The following is an 18,177-nucleotide window of genomic DNA, read 5'->3' on the forward strand; positions in this document are numbered from 1 at the left end:
GAGGGTGAGCCAGCGAAGTCAATCTGTACATAAAAGCACTAGAGGGAGAAGCAGGGATCTGAGTTGTAGAGAGAGCTACATGTTAAAATACACCTCGGGTAAACCCTAGGCTCCCAATATTGAGTGGCGAGGCTCTGCAATCACGTGGTACAGGGGGAGGGGGATGCTCTGCAGTTTGCTGTTTGTTGGGTTTCAGACACACATAGTGCAGGAGAGCGCTGGAAGTCTATGCCGGTCCCTGTCTGAGCATAAAATCATACAGATCTCAGGATTGATTTTTCCCTGCCCTTTTTTTTCCTTGCTGGCTTTTTCACTCTGCCTTTCTGTGTGTTGGAAATCATCATCATCTTTTTATTCCCTTCTCCCGTACCACCACCAAATCCGTGCTGATGTGCTGTGCGAAAGGCTGGAAATGGAAGTGTTGATGCTCTGTCTTCTCCCCTGGATATTTCAGTGCGTTTCAGTGCGGGCGGACTCCATCATCCACATTGGTAAGGAAAGAACCCGGCATGGATAATAACTGGCAATATAATAAAGCAAAGATTTCTGTGTTTGTAAAGAAACAAAAAAAAAATGAAATCAGAAAAAACACCTTTAGTGACGTGGAGCAGGGAAAGCGTAACTCAGAAAGAAGAAAATGAACCTTCACACTGCCAAAGTTAGATGGGGAAACCAATTCAACTTAATGTAATCAGCATGTCAGGAATAATCCATGAAAGAAAAATCTATGCTGCTAGGCTGTTAGCATGTTGCTGTGCTGTTTTCTGTGCGCGAAAGCTGTGTGTAAACTTGTTTGTTTGTAAGGTGAAGAACGAAGCATGGAAAAGAATGTGCCCTTTAGCTGGGGAACTTAGGTAAAATCAGCTTTAAGAGTGGGGTAGCACCTATATGAATTTATTAATAAACATTAAGACAATGCAAAAAGGATAGAGAAAGTGAGGTTTATAGTAGGATGCTGTGATCACGTCTCGAATAGGGTTCTATTACATTCCTTTTTATCAGAAGGTATTGCAGCTTCTTGGAGAGGGAAAGCGCCCAGATTTGCTGCTGGGAGCAGGGATCGTACTGTCGTGCAGAATGGGAAGCTGAGATCAGAATGTACCAGTAAGCCAGTATGAACTTTTATGTCTCACTGATGGATGGAATGAACACGATTCTAGGAGACGGTGAAAAAAAATGGTATTGTTGCTAGGAGTTGTAAAGATAACCCACGGAAATCAAACGATGGGACAAAGGCAAAATAATCATGAACCTAGGTGGACTGATATTGAAAACGAGTCCTGGGGGATAGGATAACCAGTCTCTTCATAGTTAAAAGATGCAGCCTGCAATACTTAACGGGAACGAAGCGACACAGGAGGAAAAGATTCAGATCTGTAGTTTAGGCTAGACCTCAGATTGAAACAGTCTTGGTAATAGTGCTTTATGGAACAGGAGGTATTTAATAGATCATGCTGAATGATGACAATATGGATAGCATGAGGCGTGCGTGAGATAGACAAGTAGTGTATGCCTGTTTGTGGAGGAGTGAAAAGGTTGTTGCTCTCTCTAATCCCTCTTTTTAAAAATTTTGTGTGAAAGATAATAAGGGGAAACGCAGGTATAGGTGACTATGTTGGTAGAACTAGTGTAGGAGTTTCTCTGTAGCCTCGGAGAAATTGGAAGCCATTGAGTAGTGAGCCAGCCAGAGCCCACAGCATTGCAGATCCATTAGAAGAAACCCAGTATTTGCTCTGAACACGGTGTTAGGAAACTGCTGCACAGTGACTTTCTGTTTTACTAGCTGTGAGGGGCTTTCATGGGGACTTTCTCTTCAAGGGAAACAGTAATTCATCTCCACCTGTCACTCAATTGGGCGTTCGGTCTTGGTTTCCAAGCTACAACCTGGAGACTGGTGGAACAAGAAAGCCTGTCAACAGTTTCTTCTTGCAGAGGGATATCCGGATAAATACCACATTATCATTGCAATAAACAAAATATCCTTTTGAGCCCTTCTCCCGGAGCTCCAGCTTATGTGCCCACATTAGCAAAGTTGTAACACAAAAATGTGGGCCTGGATTCCGGCCCTCCACCCACATAATGGGACTTTTTGAATTATATTATTTGCATTCTAAACATGGAATATGTCCACGAGAGAGTATGTTCCTCTGGCTCCTGCTTTACCAGTTTTAGATGAATTATGGGAGTGCAAATTGCTGGTTCTCAGCTTTTTTTTTTTTTTTTGGCTTTTCAAATGACATATCTGAAAACCCATTTTTTGCAAATCTGAGCAACGACCAGCCCCCTTGGAAATATTAATAGTTGGGGTAAGATAAAACAATCCATATTTTATTTCAAAATACATGCCCTCTAATTTTTTTTCTCAGCTTAAGCTGCCTTTAAGATAATAATCAGGGACGTTCATCCTTAAATCGCAGCTGCTGAGCAACAAAATATTGCAACAGCAGAGTTAAAAAAAACAAACAAAACAAACACAAAACCCAGAGAATGGGATCAGTTTATAAGACACAATGTTTTTCAATTTGACCGCAGAGCCAATGCAGTTAGGGGATATTTTGTTAAGAATCAATTCAGTAATCAAGGACTGGCTATGAAGTGATGTGATTGTGATGGGGATACATAGTTTGTGTTAGCCTCTGCACTGAGAAAGCAAAACCAGCCTTCAGGTAGCTGGCACGTGTGGTTGTTGTTTTTTGTTGTTGTTGAAAATTTACTCTCTGTGGGAAGAGGTAGAGAGATACCTGTTATTTTAACTTCCCTTGATGCCTACTATGTACAGCTCAAATTTTGTAGGGCACAGAGGGGAGGTCATTGCTTGTTGCTAGTACTGTCTGAGTTTGAATGACTATGATGGACTTATGCTATGAAAGTAACTACCACATTGGTGTCAAATAATCCGAGAGCTGTAATTGTCACAGAGCGGGGGGGGGGGGGGGGGGGGGAACAGTTGGAGTACTGAATTGGATTTCAGAAGCTGAAGGATTAGAGATGCTCTGGTCAGTTAAGAATTGCAGCTGAATGATTCCCCCCCCCCATCCCTGCTGTGCCCCCAGACACATTGACCCTTCCGTTCTGATGTTGTGTCCCCTGGAAGCAGTCATGGTGAATGTGGAAATCTAATGGTGTTCTCCACAACAGGTGCCATTTTTGAAGAAAATGCATCCAAGGATGACGAAGTTTTTCAACTGGCTGTGTCGGATCTGAGTCTCAATGACGACATATTACAAAGTGAAAAAATCACCTATTCCATCAAGTTGATAGAAGCAAACAACCCCTTTCAGGCAGTGCAAGAAGGTAAGTGATGATGAGGTGGTTTTTCTGGAATTATTATTGAAGTGTTTTACAGAAAGTGGAACTTTTAAAAATCATGTACATCAGATGCACAGCAAAGCTTCTTTCTGTCCCATCCATTTTCTTTTCTGTCCCCTCCTCCCTTTCACAGAGACCGACAGATGTGAATGGTCAAAATCCAGATTTTTAATCAAAGTAGCTCTGATAAGCAGGTTTTTTTTTTTTTTTTTTTTGCAACTGCATAGGAAACAAAATCATGCAAGCTTCTTTGGAGGGGGATTAAATAAGTTGCATTTTACACCTGACAGTCTCACTGCTTGAATTCATACCTACTTAGCCTTTAAGGGACTTCGTCTGCTGGGGATTTCACAGCTGCAGAGACAGTGGAAAGGACTGACTCTAAAGATATAGGAAGAAATTGTTGCAGTGTAATGATTGACAAAGCAGTCATTGTATCAGGGAAGCTTTTTTTATTCTTTTCCCTGGCATAGTCCTGTGGTTGAAAGTTTCTCACAGCCGAAGGTTGGCGCTGTTTTACAAGGAAAGAAAAGAAAGATCAAAAGGACGAATCAGCATCTGAAGCTTTTTATTTTGAGGATTTTTTTTTCTATTAGTGGCATAATAGAAAAGGTTGTTCTAATTTGTCTTCCAGAAAAGACAAAGGCTTTAGATACAGTCCTCCGTTAGAATAGGCAGTCCTTGATTCGTGATGCTACAGTGGCAGTATAGGAATTAAATGGGTTGGCAATGAAAGGTATGCATGTGATTTTTAATGAGTTTTTAAGAACTTGTACATGGGACAAGGACTAGAACCTGGGTAAATCATGTAAACATTTTTTGTTGTTGTTGTTTTCTATAGAAACCTTGAATGTGGTGTAGCCTCCTCCTATTGATTTGTAATGCAACAAGTTGAAAAGATGCCTCAAGGTCATTTTGTGTAAAAAAAACAAAATGCTGCATGTTGGGCTGAAGGTTGGTTCAGGTTTATGAAGGTGTGAATAGCTCTTGGTGCAGAAAACCCTGCAGCCTGCATTGACTCTTGGAAAGGGCAATTAAAATATTTCTAATACAAATAGCAGTGTTTTTGCTATTTTTTCCGAGCCTAATAATTAGATTAATAAAAGGGACTCGATTATGTTCTTCCCTCACAAAACAAAAGCAAGCAATTAGTGTTTGATTAGGAGCTTTATGGTTTTGTAGCTTACAATTTGCTAAAGCTTTCTCCTTTGCAATGAGGTATTTAAATCAGGGATGATGTTTGGCTTTGATCTGTGCTTTGTTTCTGTTTTGTTAACCACCAGTTCACAAAGCCATTACCTTTGCAGGTCAACAGAAGTGTTCAGCAGGGCTGCAATAGGAGAAAGCTCCTACTGTCTTGCAGAAGTTTTGAAACAATCTGAACATAAGTGCTTGTTGACGTCAGAAGGCTGATTATGCTCCATCCTGAAACAGTTCCATTTTTAATAGCTAGGGTAAATGGTATTGCAGGGTGTGTACATATGAGGAGCAGAAGGGTGTAGGAGGTGAAAGTGAACTCGTACCTATATGTTTGTAAGAATGCACATGACTGACAGTTTCATAAGTAAATATGCCACTTAACAATTTGTGAGTGGCCAAAATATGTAGCATACAGCATTCTATAGGAACCACAACTGTACACACATGTAACTTCTACAGATGAGTCACTGAATACATTGCTGAATTGTAAAATGTGGAATAAGTTTTTAAAAGTTGTTTTTTTTTTAATATAGGAAGCAAAACAGGCCATACAAGAAATCAAATATTTTTCTGCATGGGCAGATGGGGACAGGTGCAGGGTTTCCCTATATGAGTTTTTGGCTCAGCCTTGTACTACCTAGCTTGGCAGTCAATGGGAGGCGGAGGGGAATGGGAAGCACAAAATTTGGGCCTGTGCAAATGCATGGCTTCGAATCATACAGAGGGCTTCCCTGTACTTTAGGATGGAGGATAAGCTGTAGAGAAGTAAGGAAAAGGGCAATCCTTTAGATGGTTATAAAGAGTGGAAGGTCCCTGACTTCTCACCATTAGCCAACGAGTAGATTGCAGTTGCAGTTAGGTTGGTTTACTGGTGTAATGGTGAATGAGAGATGTTCATGAGACTTGCAAGGATGAGAGAACAGCCCTGGGTTTAGGGGTGACTAGGAGCAGACGATGGAATCTTTGGCAAAATAGGATGGGAGTAGTCCTTGGCATCAGAGGGTGGGTCACTGTGGCAAGCCTGAGGAGATGCTTTTGATGGCTGGTATCTGGGGCTGTAAGAAAAGCTTTCTCTGCAAGAGCACTCTATGAATTATAAAGCTGCACATTTTGAGGCATTACAGAATATGACCAAAGCCTCAAGGACCTTTAAGTGCTGAGAGTAGCCCAGAGCCTTAAGTTGTGTCTACAGGGGTAGTGGAACAGTGTGGTTGTGGCTGCAGTTTGATGTTATCAGGGGTGAGTAAAGGAACAAAGCAACTGATAGAAACTCCGGGCCAAGAAGGGCAATGGAAGGCCGAGTTGCAAGGGTTGTTGTGGCTGTTGGGGTGGAGAATTGGTTGATGGGATAGGGAGATAGAGGATTTGAGCTGCTGTATTAGGGAAATTACATCTTTTAAGGCCAGGGTTACAGACTTGCCTTCCCATAGGAATGGCCTACTTAGTTCAAGGGCACTTACCTCTGGAAGACCATCACTGTGCTGCCATCTGGTTTTGCTAGAGCATGCAGGAGCTGCTGAGAGGAAGTTGGCAGTAAGTCCTTTCAGACATCCTGTCACAGCAGAAAAAGCTGTGAATGTGGACTTGAGGTCCCAGGGTCCTCAGGCCTATGGGTCTTCACTGAGAATTGCTAGAGCACCAGCAGGGGAAGAGAATGCCTCAGGAACAGATGCAACCATGGAGCAAGTTGTATAAGCCTGGATTGCAGACTGGGCCATTCCATGGACCTGGTTCTTTGGCAGGAATGCTCACAGGGTTAGAGACTGATCCACATGGTCTGTCAGGACAGGAGACCTTGTCTCCACAATTATCTCTTGCATAGTAAAATGGTTGGCCTGCTATGACAGCTTCCCAGTGGTGTGTTTTCCTTTAGGTTTTAAGCAGGTGTTTTGGACTGAGTGACTTGGCTGTGGCACAGGGTGCATGTTCTTTTAATCCTCTGCAGCTACAGACCCAGTGAGCATGAGCAATGGTGACTGGGATGTTTCTGCAGGAATGGTGGAAGAAAATTTGATTGTTGTTATCATGTGAGGGAGTGCGAGAGCAGCGCTATGGGTTCAGGGTGTCAGTTCCTTAGAAGTGGAGTAGTGTTACATTGCTGGAGAGTCTGGGTCTGAACAAAGCAGCAAGAGAATGTGAGTTGGTACTACTGTGGTGGGAAAGCAGATCAGGCTGACAAAGATGGCAAAGATCATTTTCTGATTACACTGCAGGCAGAACAGCAGCAAGATGGAGTCCATCTGCTTTGGTTACATTTACTTAGCTCTGGGAAGGTGTGTTATGCTCCTCCAGGGATAAGATTAGAAAAAAAAACAACATACACATTTTCCATTTGTGTAGAGAGGAGAGTGCCTTCTCCTCCTGGTCAGTGGTAGGTCATTACCATGTGATACCAGTTAGCCTGTACCAATATGATTCTGCTTACAAACTAGAATTATGATGGTTAAGCATGACTCAGCTATGATGAAAGAGAACAAATATGACACAGAGTACTTAGGATATGAGCTTCTGGCTTACCCAGATGACCAGCAATGTGGTGAGAATATATGGCTTTCAGCAGATCACCCCTTTCTGGAAATAGCCCCATATTGTAGTTTGCTCAGAACAGTTGCAGCTATGCTAACTATACATAGACATATTAATTGGTCCATCTGCATCATCAAGATTGCAAAGTTAGGTATATCTACGTAGTGTCTGCAGCCAATCACCTTGCCAGCAAATGTGCTGGAACCCACTGGTGGATCAAAGTAGCAGCATTTTTTGAGGGCCTAGACCCTTCTCAGTTTGGTGGCCTTGTAGCCATGGTTGCATCACTATCCAAAAGAAAGACTCTGTGATACTCTGTCTGGAGCTTTCCTCTGCATTTCTTACTTTGGTTTTTGACTGGTGTCCATGTGGTGAATTCAGCTTTCTGTGGCAACGCGTAATAGGTTAGTAAGAATAAGCTTCTGGTTATGTTGAAACTTACAGCCCCCTTTTAAAAGGATGACTGTGTCTAATTGTACTAAAATCAGGGCTGTTTTTGAGGGGGTACTTGGGGGTACTGAGTACCAGCACCTTTTCCATGTCCGCTAAATTGACCCATGGTCCCCAAGTTTTAATGAAAGAGCTCAGGCTCTTTCTATATTTAAATTATATCAAGTATTACACTTGAACAGAAAAGGTACCACATCAAGGAAATATTTACATAAAATAAGTTGAGGTAATCATAAATCAGAATAAGTACACTCGAGTCCTCAATTATTGATCCAAGATGAACTTATATGGAGTTATACAACGAAAGTATTTTAAGGGAAATTATTGAACCTGTCTAATAGCAAAGTTCCATTTTCATATTAAGCTCGTTACATGTTAATATCAACCTTAACATATATCATCCTAAAGATCCTTTGGTTGCAAGAAATTCTGTAAGTTGTGAAGAGGTTCTACACACTAATTCTGCCTTGTCATAGATTCTGTGACTGGTTGCAGGGGGCCTGGCTATTTTGTGATGGGTTTCTCAGTGATCACCCCATCCATTTGAGTACCGGTACCTTTTTTACTAGAAAAAAAATGCACTTACTAAAATCATAGAGTTGCAGTTGGCTATACCACATCCATGTGGTATAGCCAACTGGTGCTCACATTAAGCAGGCAAGACAGAGGGTCCCATCTATAGGATAGTATTCTTAAGTATTTAACTGGACTCTGAGATGGTGTCTCCATTTGTGTTTAGACAAGGTGTCTGTCTTAAGAGAACTGGTGGATGGGACCCAGCATGCCAAAAAGATGCTGCTGCAGCAGGTGCAATCACTGGTTGGTAGACTGCAGGCTCATCTACAGGGATGAAATATGTGGGTTCAGGTTTTTTAGTAAGAAGGAAGCATCACTACATTTGAATCTGCATGTTTGGAATACCTTTCTGGCTAATTTAAATAAGATGTCTGTCTGATAGGCCTATTCTATGTCTAGCGGTTATCTGGAATTCTTTTTAGATACTGCCAGAGGAATTGACAGTGTCAAGGTTGACCTTATTACTAGTCATACTAGGCATCAGCCTAGGGTGGCAGAATTTGGGAGGAGGCAGCATGAGTCCTCACACGGCAGGAGAGCAAACTTTAAAGCCATTGTCGGTTTGTTCTGGGACCTTCTAGCACAGGTCCATGCTCAAGCTATTCTTTGCTGTTCCTCCCCCCCCCCCCCCAGAAGTTGCATCCTAAGTGACCACCTAATGTTGCCTTATCATTCAGTCACCCTAGGCTGATGCCTAGCCCAACTAGTGGTGGGCTGGCCCTGCAGAGGATATTCCATTAAGCCTGCTGATTTACTTTTGCTTCTTCTGGACTAGGTGATGGTAGGGTGGCAGGCAAAGGAAAGGGAACAGGGTGGAGATGCTGGACACAGGGGAAGGGAGGGGAAGGAACGAAAAGATGCTGGCTACCTGGGAAAGGAGGGTAAGAGGACATGCTCATGACCTGGGAGAGGGGATAGGGCCTAGAGCTCCCCATGGGGAAGGCACAGGATGTACAGTTGAAGGTTTACCTAGGATGTCAGATACCCTTGGGCTAGCCCTAGGCCAGGATCATGGTGTATGGCCACTTGACCCAGTTCTGGGAACTGACTGATGCTACCAGAAACATTTCATTTTTGCATCAAGTCATTGTTCTATTTCTGTGACTGTTCACGCTTTTCACGGTTATAAATAAATATGTATATATAAATTGTTCACTATAATTTACTGGTCCTAGTTACTTGGGAAAATAAGGGTATATTTGGTACATCAATTTTGGAATCATGGGAGTAATTAACAAATGGTCAGCAATATGTGTGTTGGTATCCATCTTGTTGCTTCAGTTTGTGCTGCCCTCTGCAGCTCAGTGTAACAACGTGAGTGTAGCAAGTTCTGAGTATTCATACAGCAACTGCAGATTCTCTGTTGTTTGAAGGGTCATATTGCTGGAAGGTAGTCTTCGAGGTAGACCAGTGTGGGACTGCCCAAGTCCTTTTGATGAATTGAAACCTGGAAGCATGGAACCTGCCGTGATCTTCCATAGCCCCTTCTATAAGGTCTATTTACCTCTGCAGGTATAGAAAAATGCTGAGATACCTTTTTTCTAAGGGCTTGTCATGGAGTCCAGGGCCTGCTTTGTTGATGGAGGTCGCTTCTTATATTCTTTCTTCTTTCTTCATCAGAATCCATCAATGGGATTTCCTGGTGAGGAAGTTGATTGATTAGCGTCTGTGATGGATGGTTGATGACTGCTGATTATATATGTCTTGTTGCAGAGGATATGGATATGCCTTAGGTTTGTGTTTTGGATTCTGAGACTTGTTGCTTCCAACACACATGCTGCTGGAACACTGGTGTTAAGAGTCAGGGTTGCTAAAATCATGGTACAGACTAGTTTGCTATTAGACTATATGGGGGTTGGTATTCAAAGTGATTTAACAGGCCAGAAATGGCTCTTGGCCAGTTAAATAGCTTGTTCTGGGCCAACCATTAATTTTCAGCAGCCCTTAACCAGTTAGTGCTGCTGAAAATAACTGGTTAACATTGAACTGCAAACCAGCAATTTTGGGGGTGTTCCTGGAGAATAAAAGGGGTTAACCAAATAAATAGGACTGAGTTTTTTTAGGTGATCCTGTTTGTATGTGGTAACACACAGCCGGTTAAATGCTGACTATCACATTTAACTGGCTATGAGGCTTATTTTCGAAAGAGAAAAACGCCCAAATTCCGACCTAAATCGGGAGATGGACGTCTTTCTCTTGTGGGTGCCCAAATCGGTATAATCGAAAGCCGATTTTGGGCGTTTCCAACTGCACTCCGTCGCCGGAACGCATAAAGTTGATGGGGGCGTGTCGGAGGCGTGGTGAAGGTGGGACTGAGGCGTGGTTATCGACTGAGCAGAGATGTGCGTGCTCGGCCGATAATGGAAAAAAGAAAGGCGTTTTCAGAGAGAATTTAGGTCACTTTTGTTGGACCCGTTTTTTTCACGAACAGGTCCCAAAAAAGTGCCCTAAATGACCAGATGACCACCGGAGGGAACCGGGGATGACTTCCCCTGACTCCCCCAGTGGTCACTAACCCCCTCCCACCAAAAAAAAACCAAATGTTAAACACTTTTTTCCCAACTTGTAAGCCAGCCTCAAATGTCATCCCCAGCTCCATAACAGCAGTATGCAGGTCCCCGAAGTAATTTTAGTTTAGTTAGTGCTGTGCGGGACCCATGCAGAGAGGAAAAATCAGAAGGAAAAAAAAAAAAAACAAGCAAATGCAGTCAGGGACATCTAAATTACCAGGATAGTAAAAGGGGGAATCAAACCAGCAACCTTCTGATTACAAGCTCAGTGCTCTAGCCAGTGAACCACATTATTCAGGTGCTTAGATGTCCTTCCCTTTCCATTAAGTCCCTCCAAGTTTCTGTCAGCCAATCACCGCTGTTTAGCTGACATAGATGTCAGCTAAATGAGCGGTGATTGGCTGACAGAAACTTGGAGAGACTTAATGGCAAGGGAAGGGCACCTAATCAGTGGTGCACTGGCTAGAGCACTGAGCTTGTAATCAAAAGGTTGCTGGTTCAATTCCCCCTTTTACTATATTTTAATTTGGACGTCCCTGACTGCACTTGCATGCTTGTTTTTTTTTTCTTCCGATTTTTCCTCTCTGCATGGGTCCCGCGCAGCACCAACTAAAGTAAAATTGCTCTGGGGACCTGCATACTACTGTCATGGAGCTAGGTATGATATTTGAGGCTGGCATAGAGGCATCTCAGGGGGACCAGTGCACTACGAATGCTGGCCCCTCCCACGACCAAATGCCTTGGATTTGGTCGTTTTTGAACTGGGACGCTTCGGTTTCGATTATCGATAAAAAACAAAAACGCCCAGCTCAAAAAACGCCCTAATCCAATGTATTTTCGAAAAAAAAGATGGACGTCCATTTTTTTTCGAAAATACAGTTCGGCCCGCCCCTTCACGGACCCGTTCTCGGAGATGGACGTTTTTACAAATGGGCGTTCACGTTCGATTATGCCCCTCTATGTATTAGCCAGCTCCGCAAACCCATAAATTTGGTGCTGATGCCTGGACATGGTCTGGCATAGGTTTTTTGAGTTTAGCGCCAGTGGCAGTCAGCAAAAATGCTCATTGCTGCTACCTGAATATCAAGCCCATGGTTGTTGTGGGCGACTGGGTCATGTTGAAAATATGTTCTGAGACTGATCTAGTGAGCTTGGGTTTTGGTTGGTTTTGATGGAAGTAATGAAATTAGTGACTTGTCCATTAGGAAACGTATGAGTGCAAGTTTTGCTCACTCAAACCAGAGTTTGTTATGAAAGATGTTGGTAGCTCTGTGTTTAGTTGTGGGCCTTTGTCTGATATATTTAGCACTTGCTGTTTGAGATTTTAAGGAACATTTTGTCTGAATTACCTTTAAAGCTTATTTAGAGGGTCTTTTACTAAAGATTAACTCGTGTTACCTTCAGCAGGGCCCATAGGAATAAAATGGGCCCTGATGCAGATAACTCGAGCTAATCTTTAGTAAAAGACCTCCTTAAGTTTGAAAACACCATACATTTATTAATGTTTTTAACCCCTGACACAGCCTGAAGATGAAATGTAGCCACGTTGGGTTTGATTTTAACAAATTACTTTTATCATATTGACTCTTTTCCTTGGTAATACTTGTTGTTATGGCCTTAGCTCTTTGTATTAGCCATTTCTCTTTCTCTTACCAGATTGTGTCAAAGACACATTGGCTTTTTCTAGCCTTATGTCAGACCTGGGCTGGTGACATTTAACACTGTTTTGTTTTTAGCAGTTTTTTGTTATGCTTTAATATTTTGGGCTTCTAGATTGCTGGCTTTGGGCCTGTTAGTGTTCTTATGGTTTTCCCTTGGGTTTTAATATGTATGGTCCAATAGGGCACTGGTTTAATTGGTGGTAAATGTGTTGGGACTAGTTACTCTTATTTAAAGCTAGCTGTGGATGAGGTTATAGGCTTGGCTCAAAGTTCTAGTCATTCATTTAAGGAGTAATGACTCAGACAAGTGGCGATGTTGCCAGCTAACTGAAATTGTTAGGAAGAATCCGTTGTTGCGTTTATCTAATACTGTAGTATGTCAGTTGGATATCATTCCAAGACTTTCCTTCAAAAAGCAGGCTGTGTAGGGGCATAGCTTGCCACAGCTGACCAACACTGGCTCTTAATTGCACTTACAAGGCAGTCAGCAGATTATCACAGCCATCTCAAGCACAGATATGACATATCTCTACAGGGCTGATAGATTATTTCAGTAAATACTGATCAATATCAGAATAATGTTTGATAGAAGCCTTTGGAAAGTATAGCGATCATGGAATCACAAACCACATCTTTGAGAGCTCCTGAGCTTAGTCTTTTATCTCTGTTAGAATACCCAAGTGGGATTGTCAGTGGACCATCTTGGAGGGCTGAATGATGAAACTCTTGAGTGAACTAGGTATAAATGGATGCAGTCAAACTTGGTGTGGGCTCCTTGGTGGGGCGAAGCAGGGGCTCCTCATTCTATAAGCTTGCATTTGTGCATATAGATTATGAAATAGTAGCAGTTATATCGTAAGTTAATTGCTTAATTAGATGTACATTGACACTATGAGAGGCATATTTTCAAAGCACTTTGGAAGGCTAAGTTCCATAGGTTTCTATGGAACTTTGGGAGGCTAAGTGCTTTGAAAATGAGCATATCTGTATCAATAAATGGCAGTAAATGGAGTTAATTTGTACTTATTGACACTAATTTGCAGTTGCATGTACAACTGCTCTTAGGCACTATTCTACAATGTTAGGGGCCCTTTACTAAGCAGCAGTAAGACCACCGTGGGCTTACAGCTTGCCAATCTGGAACTACCACAGGGCTACCGCAGGAACCCAGAGATAGTTCCCACCCCTAGCGTACACCATTTCCGGTGCTACAAAATTATGATCTATTTTTGTAGCACCGGAATGTAACCGGCAGTAATTGGACAGCGCACAGTTATCAGCGGGTTAGTGTGGGAGCCCTTATCCCCCTTCAGTGAGTGTCAGTAAGTGCTCCCCCTGAGATGGCCACACAGTAAATGGTTCACTTACTGCACTGCCATTTCTTTCTGAGAAAAAAGGCAGTTTTTTACCCACTGCAGTAAAAGGGGGTCTCAGCGCAGGTCAAAAACAAGTGCAAACATTACTGCAGGCCAGAGGCGTAGCTAGATGGGGCCACGGGGGCATGGGCCTCCACACATTAAGCCCTGGGCCCCTCTACTTTGGACCCCCCGCCACCGCTGTCACTCCTCCCCCGCCACCAGGTACCTTTGCTAGTGGGGGTTTCCAACCCCCACCAGCCGAAGTCTTCTTCAGCGCCGGTTGACTCCAGCGCCTTCGCTGATGATCTATTTCTGACTCCTGACATCTTGCATGCACGTCCTGCATATGGCTACCACGCAGGATGTCAGGGCTCTGGACCCCCCTCCTGCCGAGGTCTGGCTACGCCCCTGGTGCAGCCCTCCTTTTACTGCAGCTTAGTAAAAGGGCCCCTAAAATTCTAAATTCTATAGCTTGTAACCATGATGTGGGTGTGGGCATGGGTAGGGCAGGGGCTGCCAAGCACTTATGTGCTGAGGTTTTAGAATACTGTCAGTTACGTGAGTATCTGCTGCATTTAGGTACAAACATTTACATCTGGTATAGAGCTAGCGTAAGGGCGCATGTCTAATGTTACACACAAAGATGTACTGTAGTGTTCTATAGTGGAAATTATGCATTTAATTTACTGTTATAGAATTTGTACTTTGTGCACATACTTTAAATGACCTGTAGAGAGTTACTTCCCCAAGATGACCTGGGAGTAGGACACCTTACTGAGTCATGGCAAATGGTCTATCGCGACCAGTTGACAGAATTTACTACTACTACTACTACTTAGCATTTCTATAGCGCTGCCAATTTGTAAGTTGAACAGGCATAACATTATTCAATGCAATACTTGAAGGAAGGCTTCCGTTTAAAAAGAGTGAATTTTGTTTATTATAATAAATAGTCTTGAGTAAGATAGAACCTATTGCATTTATTATAACATTTTCTGCAATAATGCTAAGACCAACTTTTCATGGCTGAGATCAACTTAAAAGTGTAACTTTTTCCAAGCACTAACTAAAAAGCAGCCTTCTAGAGCTAAAGGGCCAATTTTTTAAAAATAGCTCAGCACTTTGATTAGGTTCTTGAACATAGGTGAACTAGCAGACCTAAATTTTAGGTGGCCAAAATTTAGACTGTATAGGGCCAAAGCAATTGTAATTTATTAGATGTATAGGTGAATTTGTATGTTGAGTATTTTGTTAATGTTGTTTGTTGCCCCCTCAGAAGTATAACTGTATGTGGGATATAAATTATTTCATAACAATGCTGACCTCAGGCAAATTGACCTCCGTTTTGGAGTACAGAATCAGCAGGGTAGGACTGACTAGGAATCAACCTTGTATCTTTTGTATCCAGTTGAATAAGGGGCCCTTTTTACTAAACTGTGGTAAAAAGGGCCCTGCGCTAGCGGATAAAAAGGCCGAAAAAGGATATGGCCATGCAGTAAGATTGTTCTTACTGAGTGGCCATGCGGGGAGAAGCACTTACCGCCACTCACTGAGGTAAGGACTCCCTCTGTAACTCGGTAGCATATAGTGCTACTCAATTACCACTGGGTAACCCCCTGCGGAAATATTTTTTGAATAATTCCGCTAGCGCCGGGAATGTCGCGCGCTGGGGGGGTGGAACTACCGCCAGCGCCCACATTAGACCGGCAGTAGTTCCGGAATGGCGAGCGGTAAGCCTGCATTGGGCCCCTTAGTTTGAGGAGGGCTGGGAAAGTTGAAAGGGAAGACGGATGGGACTTTTTCTAAAAATGTATTCACTTATGCTGTTAGGAGAAAGGAGTGTGTAGTAAAATATTTTAGCGCACACTGTTGGAAAATACCATGACATGCAAGTAAAACAAATTAAATATTAAGTAAATGTAAAATGAAAGAGAAAATGAAACAAAGTCCCTGCACAGTGCACATCCCTACTATTCATACTCCTAAATTTTGGTAAGTACAATGGAAGATCCTTAGCTCCCTCCTTGATGCAGATTTTATAATCCCCCCACCCCCTACGACTCCTGCTACTGGGATTGTCAGGTCTAGCTCAGTCTCCATTACATCACCCAAATACTTACATACACTTATGGAACAGGGCCGAAGAATGCTCTAAAGTTACTAGATGAAAAGTACTTCTTGGTGTCCCGCAGCACAACTTAAGTGACTAGTTCTGAAAATCATTGGTAAGCACCTTGCTTAATTCCTTCAGCCTAACTCCCTACCTTGGACTTCTTAGCATTTAGCATGTGTTAATTCTGTTAGCATGCACTAAGCTTTAGTAAAAAAAGGTGCCTTAGTGACTAAACCCTTATAAAATTGATCACTTTAAGGGCAATTCTGTAATCTAGGTGCCAGCATGTACAACCTTACCCTTGAGAGCCAAGTAAACTCCGTAATAAAGAAAATGTTCTACTCAATGTGGAAACTCAAACGGTTAAAGCCTTTCTTCCCGAGGGAAAGTTTTTGAAACCTCATACAATCAATGGTCCTAAGCCATGCAGATTACTGCAACGGAATCTATGCGGGATGCAAAGAACAACTCACAAAAAAACTCCAGACTGCCCAAAACACAGCAGCCAGGCTAATATTTGGTAAAACACGATTCGAAAGTGCCAAACCCCTCTGAGAAAAACTGCACTGGCTCCCAATCAAAGAAAGGATCATCTTCAAAATCTGCACCCTGATCCACAAAATTATCTACGGCGTAGTCCCAGCATACATGACAGACCTCATAGATCTACCAACCAGAAACAGAATCGGATTATCACGATCATATCTAAACGTACATTACCCAAATTGCAAAGGACTGCTGATTATATATGTCTTGTTGCAGAGGATATGGATATGCCTTAGGTTTGTGTTTTGGATTCTGAGACTTGTTGCTTCCAACACACATGCTGCTGGAACACTGGTGTTAAGAGTCAGGGTTGCTAAAATCATGGTACAGACTAGTTTGCTATTAGACTATATGGGGGTTGGTATTCAAAGTGATTTAACAGGCCAGAAATGGCTCTTGGCCAGTTAAATAGCTTGTTCTGGGCCAACCATGCTTGTTTTTTTTTTCTTCCGATTTTTCCTCTCTGCATGGGTCCCGCGCAGCACCAACTAAAGTAAAATTGCTCTGGGGACCTGCATACTACTGTCATGGAGCTAGGTATGATATTTGAGGCTGGCATAGAGGCATCTCAGGGGGACCAGTGCACTACGAATGCTGGCCCCTCCCACGACCAAATGCCTTGGATTTGGTCGTTTTTGAACTGGGACGCTTCGGTTTCGATTATCGATAAAAAACAAAAACGCCCAGCTCAAAAAACGCCCTAATCCAATGTATTTTCGAAAAAAAAGATGGACGTCCATTTTTTTTCGAAAATACAGTTCGGCCCGCCCCTTCACGGACCCGTTCTCGGAGATGGACGTTTTTACAAATGGGCGTTCACGTTCGATTATGCCCCTCTATGTATTAGCCAGCTCCGCAAACCCATAAATTTGGTGCTGATGCCTGGACATGGTCTGGCATAGGTTTTTTGAGTTTAGCGCCAGTGGCAGTCAGCAAAAATGCTCATTGCTGCTACCTGAATATCAAGCCCATGGTTGTTGTGGGCGACTGGGTCATGTTGAAAATATGTTCTGAGACTGATCTAGTGAGCTTGGGTTTTTGGTTGGTTTTGATGGAAGTAATGAAATTAGTGACTTGTCCATTAGGAAACGTATGAGTGCAAGTTTTGCTCACTCAAACCAGAGTTTGTTATGAAAGATGTTGGTAGCTCTGTGTTTAGTTGTGGGCCTTTGTCTGATATATTTAGCACTTGCTGTTTGAGATTTTAAGGAACATTTTGTCTGAATTACCTTTAAAGCTTATTTAGAGGGTCTTTTACTAAAGATTAACTCGTGTTACCTTCAGCAGGGCCCATAGGAATAAAATGGGCCCTGATGCAGATAACTCGAGCTAATCTTTAGTAAAAGACCTCCTTAAGTTTGAAAACACCATACATTTATTAATGTTTTTAACCCCTGACACAGCCTGAAGATGAAATGTAGCCACGTTGGGTTTGATTTTAACAAATTACTTTTATCATATTGACTCTTTTCCTTGGTAATACTTGTTGTTATGGCCTTAGCTCTTTGTATTAGCCATTTCTCTTTCTCTTACCAGATTGTGTCAAAAGACACATTGGCTTTTTCTAGCCTTATGTCAGACCTGGGGCTGGTGACATTTAACACTGTTTTGTTTTTAGCAGTTTTTTGTTATGCTTTAATATTTTGGGCTTCTAGATTGCTGGCTTTGGGCCTGTTAGTGTTCTTATGGTTTTCCCTTGGGTTTTAATATGTATGGTCCAATAGGGCACTGGTTTAATTGGTGGTAAATGTGTTGGGACTAGTTACTCTTATTTAAAGCTAGCTGTGGATGAGGTTATAGGCTTGGCTCAAAGTTCTAGTCATTCATTTAAGGAGTAATGACTCAGACAAGTGGCGATGTTGCCAGCTAACTGAAATTGTTAGGAAGAATCCGTTGTTGCGTTTATCTAATACTGTAGTATGTCAGTT

General features: G+C 42.5%; 1 protein-coding gene across 1 annotated transcript in view; it reads left to right on the top strand.

Annotated features, from left to right (window-relative positions):
* The first annotated feature begins 412 nt into the window (after nt 1–412).
* GRID1 (glutamate ionotropic receptor delta type subunit 1) overlaps nt 413–18,177 on the top strand; it is a 1,935,592-nt gene continuing 1,917,827 nt past the window's right edge. The window contains exons 1-2 of the mRNA XM_030203368.1: nt 413–491; nt 3,139–3,294. Coding sequence (XP_030059228.1) covers nt 413–491; nt 3,139–3,294 — 235 coding nt within the window. The remainder of the gene's footprint in view (nt 492–3,138; nt 3,295–18,177) is intronic.

The sequence above is a fragment of the Microcaecilia unicolor genome, chromosome 5 (genome assembly GCF_901765095.1).
Source record: "Microcaecilia unicolor chromosome 5, aMicUni1.1, whole genome shotgun sequence".
Lineage (NCBI taxonomy): Eukaryota > Metazoa > Chordata > Amphibia > Gymnophiona > Siphonopidae > Microcaecilia > Microcaecilia unicolor.